Source organism: Paramisgurnus dabryanus, chromosome 1, assembly GCF_030506205.2.
Source record: "Paramisgurnus dabryanus chromosome 1, PD_genome_1.1, whole genome shotgun sequence".
Classification (NCBI taxonomy): domain Eukaryota; kingdom Metazoa; phylum Chordata; class Actinopteri; order Cypriniformes; family Cobitidae; genus Paramisgurnus; species Paramisgurnus dabryanus.
Genome location: NC_133337.1, coordinates 18,716,404 through 18,735,339, shown reverse-complemented (window position 1 = coordinate 18,735,339; position 18,936 = coordinate 18,716,404). Strand labels below are relative to the sequence as shown.

Genomic DNA, 18,936 nt, shown 5'->3' with positions numbered 1-18,936 from the left:
TAATGTTACACAGACCATGTTTAAATTTCAATGTTTCTAGACAGAAATAGCAACTTGTTCACTTTGTTTGGTATTAATAAGCTGCGCATTGGAGTGCTGGCCGCGGTGCTGAAGACGCGCTCAGACAAAGTACTGGTGGCAGCACAGATATTTACGTGCAACCTATTGGAGACTATTATTCGTTATTATATAATTATTATTCGTTATTTTACTTTATTACTTCCACTTAAGAAGAGTTTTGCACTTTTATTTCAATATTTCTCTTTATATAAATACTATTTTGTACTTAAATCTATAATTTCATTATTTTACTAACCAAACTCATCTGCGCTTTCCGATAGGTTGCACGTAAGGAGAAAAGTAGCTTACTTCCCCTTGAGAAGGGTTGTGTGTTTTAAACTTTTAAAAACATATATCTCTTTACAAAAAACTTTTTTCTTCTATTTAAAAGCTATAATTTCGTTATTTTACTAACCCAACTAATGACTCCTCCGCTTTCCAATAGATTGCACGTAAATATCTGTGCATATGTGCCATCACGCGCCTTCAGCACCGCCACTGTGCAGCTTATTAATACCAGACAAAGTTGGTATTTCTGTGCAGAAACATTGAAATTTAAACATGGTCCGTGTAACGTAATTTAAATCCTGCGTCTCTGTCTGATTGTTGTTTCCGTTTTCTTGTTCTTGACGTTCGCTGAATTCTGGGTTTATATTTTAAACTGCCTTTTCAGTGACAATGTCAAGACCAAATGCCTGAGTGACAGGGTATTGTGTGTATGTGTGCGCGTGCGTGCGTGCATGCGTGTGTTTCCAAAATATTTTCAAAATTAAGAAAAACTAGACAAAGCTGTGCATTTTTTTCCTGTGTAAGTTTATGAACAAAATGATTCTAAAGGGCACCAGGTGAAATCTTGCCTAGGGCAGCAAATTGGCCAGGGCCGGCCCTGCCTCCGACTTTCCTCCAAACTTGCTTATAGTTAATTCTCCTGTTTTTCTTTTTTTCTTTACATCTTCAAACTCCGTGTTGCACTTAAGCTACATCATACAGAACAGCAGACCCGTGCGTGATGGGTGCCAGAGGAGACTCCGCACATGACTCGCGTTGCATTTTGTAACTTTTACAAATCATTTTGTAATTTGTGTAACTTTTTGGACACATTTGTTACTTTGGCCTAAATATAGTCTATATATAATATTTCTGATTATATGGCATAGTTTTCTCCCCACCCAATGAGGATAATAAAGTAATGATTAAAAAATATGCTTAATCAACGGTCCGGCCCGGCCAGAGGATAGTAGCAGAAAATAACGACCCTGGCAGAGAATCTAAACTCTACTATGTTGCAATAGGCTATAGTTTGTATGCACCGTCAGCTCAGCTGTACATTATGGATGGGAGGTGCGAGTGAGTTTTTAAAAGAAAAGTGGTCTGCAGAATAAAAAGCTTGTGAACAACTTTAGAATTCTATAACTCTATACACCCCCCCCCCCCACCGCCGCATCCGCACCCCAGCACCCCCTACCGAAAATATCTTCCCGCGCCTCTGCCCAGAGGATCCGAGCCCAAGCTTCAGCTGACGCTGCGTGTTCAGCTCCTCCAGCTTCCACATTGAGCTCCTCAACCTCCTGGATGTTCAGAGCAACTTGCTCCTCCTTCTAGATCCTGTGATCTAGTCCTGTACGCTCTAAAAATATCATCACCTCCTTAAGCCTCTCTATATCCCTCAAACCCTCTCCCAATAAGTCCATGATACTCACTGGCCTATTCTTTATATTACTAAAGAGACCACTACGCTGTTCTTCATATTTACTACACTTAAAAAGCACATGTTCTACTGTTTCAACACCATCACATTCATCACACATACCATTCTCATGCTTCCCCATTAATGCCAGTGTTGAATTTAACCCTGTATGACCCATCCTTAATCTAGAAATCATTACTTCTTCCTTTCTATATCTTCCATAACACGATTCTTTATTCCTCACTGATTTTACAATATTATAATACCACCTACCTGTACTGCTACTTTCCCATCTTTGTTGCCATATTCTTATCACTTCTCTATTAATTATTGATCTAACTTCATTTCTTCCTAAAGGAATCTTAATATCTACCATATCTTTCCCTAATGCTTCTTTTGCCAATGTATCCGCTATTTCATTTCCTACTATCCCAATATGTGCCGGTACCCAACAAAAATATACAATTATACCCTCTATATTAAGCCTATATAATAATGTATAAATTTCTACCAGCAGATCTTCTCTATCAGTTTTTGTTGACAATATACTTTTAAGTGCTGATGCAGAATCAGAGCAGATTACAGTCGGCGCGTCATATCGTACCCAGTAGGCTAGTTAAAGCAATTTAGCGCTTTATTAAAATGTATTCTTTTTTATTGAATAGCAGACTTAATGGTTTATTTGGTGGCGGGATATAAATTGTGTTTTATTCTGATCTTATCCTGATCATTTAGAATTATCTGTCTTTTCCCATTCAAGTAGAGTGGACATATGGCTATGAGCTTCTTTAAAGGGCGTTTTCTTTTCCTCAACAATTAAATTCTTAAGTTAATTGCTTACGTAAAGTTATACTTTTTAGATCGTGTTATACTGTTTTGATCTGTTTGCAGTGGTTACTGTTCATTATAATAAGGGGGGTTTGAATTTTAAACGGGTTTGAAAGCAATTGGATTTAATCGTTATTTATTATACCAATAGATATATAATTAATAATAAGGAGAACAATATTGGATAACTTTGTGCTCCTTACATTATATTTGATAACCGACAGCCAAGTATAAAACGTAAGTATGTATAAAATATAAAATGATAAGTATAATTTTGCAGTTGAAAATATATTTTATTTTAATCTTTTTAAACCTGTTATGTTTGCAGGTTTGTAACATATTCTTTTTAAATAATGTTTATATTTCAAAATATACACAAATGGCCAAAAAATATATTGGTGAAAAATAAATTTTGTAAACATATTAATAAATTTTTTTTTTACATTACATTATTTATATAGAGAGAGAGAGAGATATACCATTTGCCGTACGTCTAACGCTACCCCTTCACTGTGAGGCGCATGTCAAATGAACTACCGCGTCTTGACACAAGATGGCCTCAGTGTCCGAAATTCCCTCTCGTTTTTATTCACTCATTCAAGTGGACTATATTAGAAATTAATGTAGGGAATGATGGTATAGGGGATTATTTCGGACACAGCCAGCCAGACATGTATGAAAGCAAAAAAACAATGCATTAAAGCCTACGGGAGGTGCAGATGTTACTTCAGAATATAGAAGTAATGCGACCTACCTGACTGTGAAATGATTGTTGGTACCAGCTGGGCTGTTTTGGGTGTGCATCAAAATCTTGTGGGATTTTCAGACACTGAGGATGGTGTGAAAAACAAAAAAACATCCTGCAAACTGTACTGTGAGAGAAAAACATACGTAGTTAAGGAAGAGTTCAGACAGGAAAGTCTCTAAATAAATATATGTACAAAATATTTTTATAATATATAAAAATTTGCATCGTATGCCTACCCTGCTGAAAAAAACAGCATCAAACCAGCATGGACCAGCATGGGAATTATGCTGGTCTATGCTGGTTTAGCTGGTGGTCACAGCATACCCGCACCAAAACACAACATGCTGGTATGACCAGCATGGGATGCTGGTGCTAATGCTGGTTTAGCTGGTGCTAATGCTTGTTTGGTGCTGGTTTAGCTGGTGCTAATGCTGGTGCTGATGCTGGTTTGATGCTAGTATAGCTGGTGTTCACTAGCAAACCAGCACCAAAACACCACATATGCTGGTCTTGCTGGTATGCTGGATTTTTCAGCAGGGTATGCCAATTCAGATTCATACACACACACACACACACGCACACACACGCACACACACACACACGCACGCACGCACGCACGCACGCACGCACGCACGCACGCACGCACGCACGCACGCACGCACGCACGCACGCACGCACACACACACACACACACACACACACACACACTCAAAACTCAATAAAAAAAAGCTTCATATTCAAAATCAAAACATGTAATTGGTTGTGAGGTTTCAGCCCTCGATCCAATCAGAATACATTTTGCTCAAAATTGACTCGAAAATAAGCAACAGATGCAACGTTGTATGAGGGGCCATGCAGCTAGAAAATCATGCTTCACTTATGGATATGTCACAAGGTGACGATCTTTTTAAGGGCGGAACCAAAGTTAGGGAAGTTTTGGTTCCGCCCGGAAGGTTTCCCCACCGGGCCACATACGAGGACGGACCTTCTCACTTCCTGGTTTCCAGGACAACGGAATCAGGGCTTGACGAGCCGCAGGTGAGAGGAATTAAGCCAGCGAAGTATGATTGGAGGCCGTATGAAATAAATAGCTCTGCTGAAACACAAAGAGGGAGTTCGGGCACGAGAGGGGATCGACGCGGGGAAAGCTCCTCTGCCTAGGGCAGAAAAGTAGTTACGCACCTTTTGAAGAGCCCGCAGGCTCTGTTGATCCGGGCTGTGCTTGGAGCGCGCGGAGAGAAGACAGGAGCTGCCTGGGGCAAAAGAAAGGCGATACGTGGATGGAGTAAAGGAGCACCCCGAAGAGAGCAGTGTGTTGTCAAGTTTAGTGTGTGCTGAGGAGCGGAGCTGTGCTCGTTGATGGACATTGGTGGCTGTCTGTATGTTCTCTCTCTCTCGCTTGCAGTCTGCGGTGAAAACGCTGGAGTTAAAGAAGAATCCTATGGGTAGAAGAAACATTGGTCTAAGTGGCACATTTAAAGGAGTAAAGCAGGAAGGAAACCGACTTTGTTTTGCAACGTAAACAAAGGCAAACCGCTGTGAGTATCAACTCTTGTGTTGAGCAACTTGTAAAAGCTAACCTGTGCAATCGTTGGATACCTCCAGGAGAAGGAGGGCGGCCCTACCCCTGAAACAGCGTGGTGGGTGAGCTGCAGAAGCGTCCATCCAAGCAGCCACAGCAACGAACTACTATTCAGGTCGTATTTCCATCGCCCTTATCCAGCCCAAGCGAAGTGGAGGACGCCGGGCGTCCCTTGTTGTGTACACTGATAGTGTGGTGAGTGAGTCTTTGTAATTAGTAAACTTTTCACGTTGAAGTGGTGCTGTGTATTTGCTGTGGGTTGCTGTGTGTCTTGTCAGACGAAACCCCGCATCATCCATTTTTCACTGAGCAGAGGACGGAGAGGCTAACGACCTCAGGAATTACCAGCTGCTATACGCAGTGTGCTGTTTGGAGTGTGAAGTGACGCAGATTAAGAGCTGTCAGCGAGTGTGAGTACGACATTGGATTATTTGTATTGGAAACTTACCTGTGTCTGCCCCTGTCGCAGAGTCAGAGGCGAAAGAGTTCCACCGCCCCGTGGTCTCTACAAAGGGGCACCCCTGTCCAGTATTCGACCGCCCTACGGGTAGTGAGGATAGGGCAGCGCTCGACCCGGTGAGGCGGTGTGTCATCTTCGCCCCTCTGCTTGACCTGTGGAGAAAGCTATACCTACCAAGAGCTGTAAACAGCAGAACCGGTGAGAAGTGTTCGAAGTCCAAGTTAACAGTGCTTTTGTGTCCCAGCGGCCACCTGTGGAGAAAAAGGAAAACGAGAGTGAACATTAGGAGAACAGACTGTGGAAAGCTATACCTACCAAGAGCTGTAAACAGCAGAACCGGTGAGAAGTATTCGAAGTCCGAACTAACAGTGTCTTTGTGTCCAGCGGCTGCCTGTGGAGAAAAGGAGAGCAGGAATGAACGCTAAGAGAATGAACTGTGAAGATCCAGTTGGTGGTGAAGGAGGAGAGCCTAGAGTGGCCGTTATTTTAAGTTCCCCTTTTTCCCTTCCCTATTTATTCTTTTAAGTAAATTAAATAAAGTACATTTTAAATTATGCTTACCTTGTGTGTCTGGTCATTGGGGTGGCTTTGGGAATCTCCTCGAGGTGGAGAAAGGGGCGTGACCTTATTTACATCTGGGTCCACCCCTACCTGTGACAGATACATATATAAAAAGCATGCATACACATAAACACTCACATATACATGTATAGGGTACTATTGAATACCTAAATACGTGTGTATACTAATGTGAAATTCATAGGATACATTCGTTAGTAATGCATACATATACACTTGTGAATAACTTGCATATACAAATAAACACTTGCACATGGTCAGATGAAGCAAAAAAAAGCTTTTTTTAGCAGCAAACACTCAACATTAGTTTGGTGCACACAGGGGTAAAATGTATACCCCATGTGTAAAATGAAAAATACTGCTGTATCTTTAATGTTGTGGGCCTATGCTAGAGGTCCTGGACATCTTGATCAACTAAATGGCATCATGGATTCTATGAAATACCAACAGATAAAAGATCTAAACCTGACTGTTCCTGTTAGAAATCATATAGTGGACCATGGTTTGATCTTCCTACAGGGCAATGATCCAAAACAAACATCAAAAATGAGTCACTGAGCACAAAACGAAGCTTCTGCCATGACAATCCCAGTCCCCTGACCTAAACCCTAAAGAAAATGAATGAGATAAACTGAAGAGAAGAAGCACCAACATGGAGCTGGAATCTGAAGGATCTGGAAAGATTCTGCAAGAAGGAATGGTCTCTGATCTCTTGTCAGGTGTTCTCCAAACTCATCAGGCATTAAAGGTGAAGACTTAGAGCTGTTCTCTTGGGAAAAGAAGGATGCAAAAAGGATTAAATAAAAGGGTATGATTAATTGTGAGCAGTGTGTATTAGAGAAAAATATTTCTCTCATAATGAAATTTTCGCCCATTTTAAAATTATTATGCTCTAATGAAAGGTTGTAAAAAGTATTTAACGAAGCAGATTTATTTTCACAGCCTTCTTTGGTCATATTTACAAAGGGTATGAATAATTTTGAGCTTGACTGTATATGCTAGTGTTTATAGGTGTATGTGTGCATCAAGTTTGCATGTATATGCAAGTTATTCACAAGTGTAAATGTATGCATTACTAACTTAAGATGGTATGAATTTTAGATTAGTATGCACACATATTTCATAGTTATTTGCTTAAACATCCAATAGTGAGTGTTTATATGTGTGTATGCATGCTTTTATATATGTAGTGAAGTATGATTCTCTATGTGTGGCCCCTCATAACGTGCGTGCTGTGTAAAAATATTTATTAATTAAAAGTAGACATCAGCGTGAAAGATCCATAAACATTCAGAAAACAGTTAAGTACGTTTTAAATTCGTGAAACTTATTTCCTGAATAAAAATTTGCTAATCTATTTGTACGTACTGTCTAAATGTTAATTTACATTTACATTTAGCTGACTCTTTTATCCAAAGCGACTTACAATTGCTGTACATGTCAAAGGTCGCACGCCTCTTGAGCAACTAGGGGTTAAGTCTTGCTCAGGGACACAATGGTGTGTCACAGTGGACTTGAACCCAGGTCTTTCACACCAAAGGCGTGTGTCTTAGACAAGAAGTTGTGGTTTAAAAGTGCATTTTTTTTTTTTTAATGACAATCGTTTCGCTAGATAAGACCCTTATGCTTCATTTGGGATCGTTTATAGTCCTTTGAAAAAAACTGTTAGTGTTGAGTTAAGGATTAAGTGTTGGGCTCCATTAAAGTCCATTAAAATGAGTAAATCCTGCAATGTTTTCCTCAAAAAACATAATTTCTTCTCGACTGAACAAAGAAAGACATCAACATTTTGGATGACATGGTGGTGAGTAAATTATCTGAATTTTTTTTTAAGAAAATTGACTAATCCTTTAAGAAATATGTTGAAACTGGGAAATAGTAGTTAAAATGTACAGTTCATGTTTATCTGTCACTACACACATACACCCCCTTCTTTCACAATGAAATGGATTAGTCCGTAACAGTGCGCACGGCACGAAAGATAAACACAGAGTGACAGGAGGACTGGGAAAGCCTTAATAGCTAATAGCCTTAGCCCTACACTGATAAAAATGAATTTGTGGTGAATCAAATAACGTTACTAAAGAAAAAAAATATTTGAACCCTTATTTTATGTTGGGGATGTTTTCATCCACTATGGGGTGCTGTTGAGTCTTTATTTGCATTTTTTTGTTTATTAGGTTGGTTGGGGGCCCCCCTAAGATGACCGCTGTTAGGGGGCCCTAAGCAGTTGCCTATCTATGCCTCTATGTTAAGACCTCCTCTGACAACAGGTATACATACAGGCTAATAAATTTGTCAGTTTAAGTTATTTTTTTCACAGTAAACCCCTAAATACATCATCACATTTAATCCACTATAATGCTAAAAATATGCAATGAACAGAAAGTTCACACTTTTAAGTAAAGTTTATTTGGAATCATTTAAACATGGCATTTATAACTTAAAATTTTCAACTTAATATACAAGTATCTAAACAATAAAGTTAATGTTAAGCTCCTGACAAACTTTACTTTGCATAACTTGACTTGACAGGCAGAGGATACAAACGCAGTTATTTTATTTAACAACACAGAATAGAGAAAAGGTAATCCTGCAGAGACAAAGAATAATCCACAGTACGAAAATAATCACAAGTAAGCAGCAGCGGCAGCACCACATCCAACAACAAATAACAAAAGACAACTGAAACAATGGAGCAATACATGGCCAACAAGATAACAGGACACGCCAGGGAGATAATCAAAGTGGAACCAATAAACAAAAGAACTACAAGCATGAGACAGGAACTCAAAATACAAACTAAAAGTCCACGAAACACAGAACAGGACTGTGACACTTGTATTTTTATGCTTTACTTTATTATAACAAACTTTAATAATTTATAATGGCAAATATTTTTTTTATTAAATTAAGTAATTCAAGTGACAAAACAACAACACAAATCATTTTAAAGACACATGCTGTATATATATATTCATGTAATCAACCTATAACTGGAGCTACAATGCACAGAGCATCACCAAAATCTGAAAATGTTGCTTTTAGAAAATGATTTGCTTTACTTTTCTGGAAAGAACTTGAACAGGCTAGTAGAATATGGATTCCTTTTCACCTGCACACAAAATATTTCAATATCCTTTTCAAAAAGCATCCATATATAAACTAATTTTCAGACAAAGAAACAGATATAGATAGTTTGTGTGTCAGATGCTTCATCTTACGTGCAGTTCTTTGTATGATCAACGGATGGCGCCACAGTTTAAATCATCAACCCATCTACTGTACCACAGGAACACTTTATCCATTAAGTCGCAGTCCCTGAGGGCATTGCAATCTTTATAACCATAATTCATATCACGTGCTGTGTTTTAATAAGAGTCTTTTGAACAACTGGAGCCAGAATAAAGCTTTATTTAAGTGAGTCAGTAACAGTGTCAGTGAGATAACATGTATAAAGATTTTCCCCTCGTGTCTTAATTCCAGTGAGGCTGAATGTACCAGAATAATCTACCTCCATCAATTAGAGTTGCGTTCATCTCATCAGCCTTAATCAAGTGCGTTTACACACCTAATAGGATGTGCTAACCAAATTTGCCCTCATACCTGGGCCTGTCTCTTTCTGGGAATAGACTTTTAATTATTATGAGTGGATGGGGGTGTAATGAGACACAGGACACTTCTTCATTACATGAGCACTTCTGGTTATACGCTATAATGGACACTCGGAATTATGATTCTTCACTTGTTTTGCTTCAGGATTCAGATGTGTTGAACATCAAGTGGTGACCCAACTCAGTACCGATACTTATTGTACAAACGTCAACACACCCTTAAAGGGATAGTTCACCCAAAAATGATAATTCTGTCATCATTTACTCACGCTGTTACAAACCTCTATACATTTCTTTGTTTTGATGAACACAGAGGAAGATATTTTGAGGAAAGTTTGTAACCAAACCGTTCATGAGTCCCATTCACTTCCATAGTATTATTTTTTCCTTCTATGGAAGTCAATGGGGCTCATGAATGGTTTGGTTTCAAATAGTGATGCACCGATACTGGTATCGGGTATCGGCCTCGATACCACATTTTCTAAAGTACTCGTACTCGTTAAAAGTCCCCCGATACCTGGAATCGATACAACGGTCTGAGAAATGTCTATGTTTGAGCGGCGTGTAAGGGGTTAATGCCTCTTGTGTTGTCCAAAGAGGCAGAGTTTACAACAAACCGGAAAACTAGTCCTTTGTTTTTTGTTAAATTATATGACTAAAGCTGTTACCTGTAAATTTAAATCATGTTTTTTTATTAAGTACTCTGTACTCGAATTCCAAAAAAGTGGTATCGGTGCATCCCTAGTTTCAAACATTCCTCCAAATATATTCCTTCGTGTTCATCAGAATAAAGACATTTATACAGGTTTGAGCTTGATCCAGCAAATCCAGTAGAAGATGCGTTACTCATCTAAGGGAGGTTTCCCGGACAGGGATTAGACTAGTCCTAGACTAAAATTAATGTAAGGGCTGTCCAAACTCTAACAACTTGGACTGACATATATCTTAAAATACATCAGTGCCCTTTGTTTTGCCTCAAAATCCACACAAGTAATGTTTTTACTAGGGATGCACCGATAGGATTTTTTGGGGGGGGGGCGATACCGATTTAAACAGACAACTTCTGGCCGATACCGATGCCGATACCAATATTAAACACTCGTATACAATACTATACAGTTGGTCTATTAGCTAGTTTATTTCTGCATCAAATTATTTTTACTGAACATGGACTGGATCTAATTAACATTCAACTGACCAACATAATAAGAGAGGCACAAATTAAGCTAAAACAAATATAATAAGACAGCATGACAACCTTCAAAGGTGGTTTTTGCTATTCAGCATTTATTTTATTAACAACATTAAATCGTTTTTTACATATAATGGATTTCTTTATGCAGTTAATTAATAAACAATCTGTATCGGCCTTTCTCGTGCTTTTGCCAATGGTTTCAAATTCATCAAAAATCGGCCGATAAATATCGGCGGCCGATACATCTGTGCATCACTAGTTTTAACTAATGCATGTTTGTTAAAACTAGTTATATTTCTGAATTAAACTAAGGCCTAGTCTGAGTCAATCCCCAATGCAATGTTTGTCTCTCTGTGGTACAATCATGTTGATTTTTTCTGAGGATAAACCTGTAAGTTGACAGCCCAAATCTGTAACCGCTAGGCTGCACCACCCACTTGCTAGACAATCAGTTTGTGTTTCGGTGGGGAAGACCTCTGGAAACCATGAGGAGTGCAGTGTGAGTCAGCTGTGATGAATCACTCTATTAACTTCAGACTGGTGCTGATGGGATTTCTGCCCTATAATGGAAGCCCTGTTTACCACAGTTTAGAGAACACCATTCACACAGACTCAAAATAGCAATTAAAAAAATACCTGCCTTGATTTTGTGTTCTGTATATCTGTACATTTGACAGACTTTGAACAAACACTTTTAATGAGAATAATTTTTCTGTGTATATATCAAAGGTTTTGTAGGTCACACATTGGATTAAGGTGGGGCGTGCAAAGTCACTTGGTGAGGTGAATGACACAAAAACTGTTTAGTCCAATAATGACTAGGAATGACAAAGATGTTATATAAGAATAACTGACGACAGGCCGTTGAATCATTTAAAGAACAATGATATATTAGATTATACCTATTTAAAGGGGACATTTCACAAGACTTTTTTAAGATGGCAGATAGATCTTTTGTGTCCCCAGAGTACATACGTGAAGTTTTAGCTCTTAATACCATATAGATGATTTATAATAACATGTTAAAATTGCCACTTTGTTGGTGTGAGCAAAAATTTTCTTAAAATGCAAATGAGCTGATCTCTGTACTAAATGGCAGTGCCGTGGTTGGATAATGCAGGTTAACGGGCAGTATTACCCCCTTTTGACATCACAAGGGGAGCCAAATTTCAATTACCTATTTTTTCACATGCTTGCAGAGAATGATTTACCAAAACTAAGTTACTGGGTTGATCTTTTATTTTTATTTTGAGAAATTAAAAGTAAAGAAACCCCTGCTATATTACCAACATATTAATAAAAAATGTATTAATAAAGAGATAGGGTGTGTTGGCATTGAACTAATTTCTGGAGTCAAAAGTTGTTGCTGCCTAAACTTTGACCTCTTGACAAGTTCTCATTGATTTGGTAAAAGTAATGTGAATGGTTGATTCAACAATTAATGGAACTTGTTACAAGAAACCAGTTTTCCCATTTTTGTTTTTTGTTGTTCTTGACTATTGCAAAATGCCTTAAGCCATTAAAGTAAATTGTATTCCTTTTAATAAAAATTCATATAAAATTATATTTCATTAATAATAAATGAAAAATCACTTATTCATTTTACGCAATAAAATTAATAAATCTGTCTTGGAAAGAATTGTAGAAGAAAGTCTTTGTTGTCTGCAACCTGTTAAATATTTCTGTAAATTCAGATTTGAGAGGTAAACTGTTGCTATGACATCATATTTATGTTAATATATTTATATTGTTTGTAGAATCTAGTAAAGAGAAATGACGTGTATGTGCGCGCGCGCGCGCGCGCGCGAGAGAGAGAGAGAGAGAGAGAGAGAGAGAGAGAGAGAGAGAGAGAGAGAGAGAGAGCTTGTTGCTCTCTGATGGCTGGAGCTGCAGGTGATGAGGGATGAGCTGTTGCTTTCGCGCCGCTTCTCTTCACCTGTGCGCGCGTTTACGGCAAACCTCGCACGCGGCGCTTTCGGTTCGATCCTTCACCTCAATGAGTCTCTATGTGAACAGTTTGAGCAAAGTGACATTACTTTCCGCGCGTCATGTCTCACTCTGAGCGATGGGCAAGTTCGACGACCACGAGAGGATAATCCTCAATGTCGGGGGCACGAGGCACGAAACGTATCGGACCACGCTGAAGACCCTGCCCGGCACGCGCCTGGCCCTGCTCGCCTCCGAGTCGGACCTCGAGTCCGTCCTGGACCAGCTGCAACAAGTCCCGGGCTTCATCGAGTACAGCGCGCGCAACAACGAGTACTTCTTCGACCGACACCCGGGCGTTTTCGCCTACGTGCTCAACTATTACCGGACCGGTAAGCTGCACTGCCCGGCGGACGTGTGCGGTCCGCTGTTCGAGGAGGAGCTCTCCTTCTGGGGCATCGATGAGACGGACGTGGAGCCGTGCTGCTGGATGACCTACCGACAGCACCGCGATGCCGAGGAGGCGCTGGACGTGTTCGAGATGAACGTGGACAACGACGACGACGACGAGATCGGGAAGAGACTGGGCATCGAGGACGCGCTCTGCGCCGACGGTACCGTCAGCCGCTGGAGAAGGTGGCAGCCGGTGATCTGGAACCTGTTCGAGGACCCCTACTCATCCAGAGCAGCGCGGGTAAGAGCGCGCAGCGCGGAGTCTCCAATCGGTTACGCGCGGCTACTTTGCCATTTTGCGTGTCGCTTTTGGTGCCAAAATAACTGGACATGAAAACCAAAACTCATGCGTGTGTAAATACGAGTCTGTTTTGTTTAAAGTGCTCGTGAGCACGTCTAAACATGTGCGTATGTAGATTTCTTTTGGAGACAACTACTATCTGAAAATATATGAAAGGTGGGTAAATTAGCCTTAATTAAGCAGGATTTTGTATTATAGTTTCTATTAAAAAATAATTTTAAAGCATCAAAATGATTTAAAGCCATTGTGTGTCCTATTCATAAAGTTTGGCACAATTGATTTTTGTCAGGAGTTTATAAAACTACATTGTTGTTATAAAAACATCCGGCTCCGCTTTAAATGATCTTCACCTTTTTAGATTTAACTAGACCCCATCTTTCCATGGATAGCAAAATAACTGGCAGCTGAGCTGCATTGGAAGAACCTTTTGGAGTTCAGAGGATTTTGAGTTCACAGACAGTGAAATGGGTTAATTGCTCCAGTGTTAAAATAGGACCTGATTGATTTTTACCTGCAGAGATTCTGCTTATCAGGGTTGTTGATCTGATCAATATTGTTGCTCTAGACTTTCAGTTTCTTTCTCTGTTATCTCTATTTTTAACAAAGAGCTGTGGGTGTGACCTTAATATGATAGGACATCACTTAAAATTCTGTAAACTCATTACATATGCCTAAAACAGTCTAGATTTTACAGGTTGGATATATTGGGGTTGGATTTAATTTTATTACAGATACCCGATTCAATTTCCCAGAATTCTGCAAGCATATTCTAGCCAGTCTCTGTGTGTTTCCACGGTGTCTTCAGCTTCTTTTATTCCATCTGTCAGTGTAGCAGAGCTGTCTGTTGATGTGTGCGTGCCTGTGTGTTTGATGCTGAGCGTGCCGTTGCCACTTAAGAGGTTAACGCTGGCACACGTCTGAAGATGCTGCGCCGAGAGCGTTTCCATGGTGACCTTATCGCTCATCGGCCGCCCGTGTTCATTTAGAGCAGCGATTGATTTCAGGAACTCGCTCAAAAACACAAACCTCCCGTTTGAAATATGTGTGCGACTTATTGTTTGAGTTTGTTTGCGGATGAGTCACGCTCTGGGAAACATAACATGGTATCTAGAGAATATGTGTTTATTTATGTGGGCACAGTTGAGCCAATTGGTGATGCTGGTTGCCGATGTCTTAAACTTTACTGTCAGTCATTTTTATCCTGCTCGTGAGTGGTTCAAAAAAACACCTTTTATGCTTTAGGTACCCATGAAAAGCCTGATCTACAGGTTCAGGGGTGTTTGATTGGGGTTGGAACTGAAATCTGCAGGACTGTAGATCTTTAGGAACAGAGTCGGTGACCACCGGTTTAGAGCATTGTTGAGTCAGTGGGTGTTATGTAGGATGTACAGTAAGGAACCTTGTTGTATGATACAGTACTTGAGCAAGGACATTCATGTGGTCTTTTGAGAAGGAGATATAAGATGATCAGGATTAGGTTATGATAACTCTTTATGTCTGATGTTGACTGTATTATAAGAAACATTTCCACAGGAAACTCAATATTCAAGGTGGAATAAATGTGGCAAGATTGTATTTGGGTCAAATTCGCCTTTAAAAGCATCATATCCTAGTTTTATTGCTGCATATTGCCAAATACTTAAATGACTGCATTAAACGGACATGATGCATTCACTCATCTTTGACTGTATCACCACAAACGGCAGCATGAAACTGTCTGAATATTTTTTTGGGGGAGTTGGTTAACATTATCTGATAATAAATGTGGCCTAACGAGCAAGTTATTATTTAGACCAGCAACATGTGTTTAGAAAATGGCAGTCATTTAGATTTGATGTTGACAAACATACAAGTAAAAGCACACATGTCAACACTAACATCTTCCCCCATGTACTGTATATAGGCACTGTGTGTCATTTACGTGTGAGACGGTGATTACAGATCTGTCTTTCACGCTCCTGACAGGACACTGTGAACCGCTGGAGGTGTAAGACGTGTTTGCTCGAACGAAAATTCCTTCCATCTGCTCAGGAAATAAACAGAACACAGGGTGCCATCATGTTAAACAGGCGACTGCCGAAGTTGTGGTATTATACATATGGGTGGACAAGGAAGCGTCTTGCTTTTATGTGAAGCTTGTTTGAATCTGTGCCTTCAGAAACACACATGTGCATGTGCATGTGTGTACTTATTTTGTTGGTGTGTAATGTGGGACTGTTTTTTGTGCTGTGATAATTGCATGCCTGGGTTTTCTTGTATGTGAACAACGCGCTTTCAACTCCTCCACTGAACCGCGGTCCAGGACTTCAGACGGTCCACTGGAAACCCTAACACATCAGAGTTAATGAAGCCGTTCAGACCACTGTGGCCAGTAACACACACGCACACGATTTCTGACTAATCACTTATCAAATCAAACTGAGTTTTTAGTGGCTTCAACATGATGTTTGTATGATAAATTTTCGAACACCAGGTTTGAACTCTGACATGCCAGCAAGTGTCAACAGAGGTACAAACAAACACGATGTTTGTCTTGAGATGTTAATAAAACTGTTTTGCTAATCTTTTTATAGTTATGCGAGGGACATTTTAAATGGCTCTTTGTTAAAGGGGACATTTCACAAGACTTTTTTAAGATGTCAAATAAATCTTTGGTGTCCCAAGAGTACATATCTGAAGTTTTAGCTCAAAATACCATATAGATAATTTATTATAACATATTAAAATTGCCATTTTGTAGGTGTGAGCAAAAATATGCCGTTTTTTATATGCAAGTGAGCTGATCTCTGCACTAAATGGCAGTGCCGTGGTTGGATAGTGAAGATTAAGTGGTGGTATTATCCCCTTCTGACATCACAAGGGGAGCCAAATTTCAATGCCCTTTTTTCACATGCTTGCAGAGAATGGTTTACCGAAACTAAGCTACTGGGTTGTACTTTTTCACATTTTCTAGGTTGATAGAAATGGCTTAATATTAGTCCTCCACTTAATGTTACTCAAGGAGATTTACTGCTAAGTAATAAGATAACAACATAATAAATGTTGTCACTACCTCATGCAGACTTTCTTTGGTGAAATACAAATGAGAAATTAAATATTAATGTTCTTTCCAATGAGAAGACCAAACAAAGGCAGCACAATGCAAATTTTAATAAACTTTTTTTGCAAAAAAATCTCTTCAGAAAACAAGAGTTGTTGTTGTTATCAGTGCTCAAATTAAATCAAGTTTTATGAGGGGATGATTCATGATGATTTAAAACTGGATGATTTATGTAATACTTATGCTTTTTTCTATTTTTGTTTAATGGCTTTAATGGCTGGAAACTAATTTAATAGTCATTTCAAAATATAAAGTTTGGCTAGATATGACGTTAATTTGGTAGACCTATAAGTGGTGTATTCGTGGTGTCGAAGATTATTTAATTAGTTGAGTGCAGGTTAGCCTACATTATTATAGTTGGGGCAAGTTGCTTTCTCGTTAGCCACTTAGTAGACTTAGTAGAAAAAGCTGTTCAAATTATTTGAACTGACACAAGTTTATGAGTAAGTGATAAGAAAAACATCACTGAGGTAAAACTAAGGCTTCGCTTCATGTATAGAGATCACTATTTTCAAAGTTTTATGGTCACAATATAATTAGTTTTGTTGCCATGGCTCAGTTTTGATGACTTTGCAATAATCAGGGGGCGATGGGTTTTCAATATTAGGGAGACATTTTATTTATATTGAATACTATAATGCTCCCCCATCACATTGTGTAAACTGTTTTTTATATTAAAAAGCTACACAGATGCAGATATCATCAGTTAATGTACACTACACTTTCACTTTGCTCTGTGTCTGCTAGATCAGAATAAACTTGAAAAATGTGCTGAATGACAAGGCAGAGCCGAAGACCGCTGCCATTTTCATATGAGATTTAAAGAGGACTTGAAAGCAACAATAAATCTGTCACTGTAAGAAAAATGCAGCATGTAGTTAAAACAATTTGGTTTTGCAATTAAATTCAACCTACTGTTTTAGGTTTGGACTTGAAATAAGTTAACATAACTTATAAAAACAAGTTTATATGGTTTGACTTAATTTTAGTTAAAGTAACATAAAATATATATTGATTTGAAATTGTTTTTACAGTGACAGATTTAGGGAGGCTGGGTAGAATTTAAAAAGGACTTTTTTAAATAAACAATAATTGTGAAATGATTAATATGAATTGATTGATTACCGTAATGAAGAAGATGTAACTCTAAATGTGTCCAATTTATGTTAGTTAGGAATGCAAGCCCAGACAATAAGTTGATAAGTACAGTACAAAGACTTAGAGAGACTATTACCTCTCAAAAAAGTCATTAAAATGTGTTTTCTTTCCCACACTGAGCAAAAAATTATTATTCGTAACTTATCTCTAAGTTAAAGAGACACGACATAGCCTAAAAATAGACTTAACATTTCTTACTGTAAATAATTCATTCACAAAATTTACTGCATCCTAACAGGATTTGTCAGCATCATCTTTACTAAAATAAAAATATCATAGGGACCCCCCCATAGTATAATTTTTACTTCTTATAGTGGGTCCCTAATGCCTTGAAGGGGTCCCAGATACCGTGAATTTAACCACTGGTCAATGGGGTTATTTGTGCTTGAAAGTTTCTTTTTATTTAATCGTTATTTAACCAGGTTAGAGTCCCAATGAGATTATAAACCTCTTTTACAAGGGAGACCTGGCCAAGACAGGCAGCAGCCAGAATAAAAACACATAGTTTAACCGCATCCAAACATAAAACACAAACCCATTATCATATCAGAGACAAGTTGAGTTGAAAGTATCTACATCTTATGTCATTCAGTCTTGAAAGCATTCAGGAAAATAAAAGTACAGTAAGCATGCAGCAGATTCCAAGCAAAGTGTGCAGCATAAACAAAAGCCCTTTTTCCTATTTCCGTACGGAAATTAGGGACATCCAGCAAGACAAGATCCTGTGAGTGCAGAGAGTATTGTCTAACACTTTTAAGCCTGATAAGATCACACAAGTAAAGTGGGGCCAGCCCAATAATTACCTTATATATAAATTATGGTCACTGTTTAATGAAAAAGAGAAGAGAACAATTTTGCAAACGTCTTTAAATGTTTCTTTGAAGAGTCATATCACAAATGTCATAAAAAAACACAAACCCTTATTTTGTTTATTAAACATCAAATATTTCTAAATGGATGTAGTCTGTACTGTGAAACAATCATAGTTGCGTTTCCATTACCCTTAAAATTGCACAAGTTGAAATTTTGAATCGGAAATGGGCCAATGGAAAGACGTCAGTAATAGCAACAAAGGTTTTACACTGCAATGTAAACTTTTTTCACATATACATACTATAAAAGTCACATGATCATTTAAAGATGCAAAAGCGTGTAGTATAATCTCCCAGAAAAACCTCATACATGACCGCTCCCAAGCTCTAAAAAACAAACGGTGCTATATAGCACCAAAACAGTTGCTTTGGA

At 38.7% G+C, this 18,936-nt stretch overlaps 1 protein-coding gene across 3 annotated transcripts in view; it reads left to right on the top strand.

The window, feature by feature from the left end:
• The first annotated feature begins 12,622 nt into the window (after positions 1–12,622).
• Positions 12,623–18,936, top strand: part of kcnc2 (potassium voltage-gated channel, Shaw-related subfamily, member 2) — a 40,595-nt gene continuing 34,281 nt past the window's right edge. For all 3 annotated transcript variants that reach the window (XM_065273391.2, XM_065273392.1, XM_065273394.1), the window contains exon 1: positions 12,623–13,373. In XM_065273391.2, the coding sequence (XP_065129463.1) occupies positions 12,819–13,373 (555 nt within the window). In that variant the 5' untranslated portion in view covers positions 12,623–12,818. The remainder of the gene's footprint in view (positions 13,374–18,936) is intronic.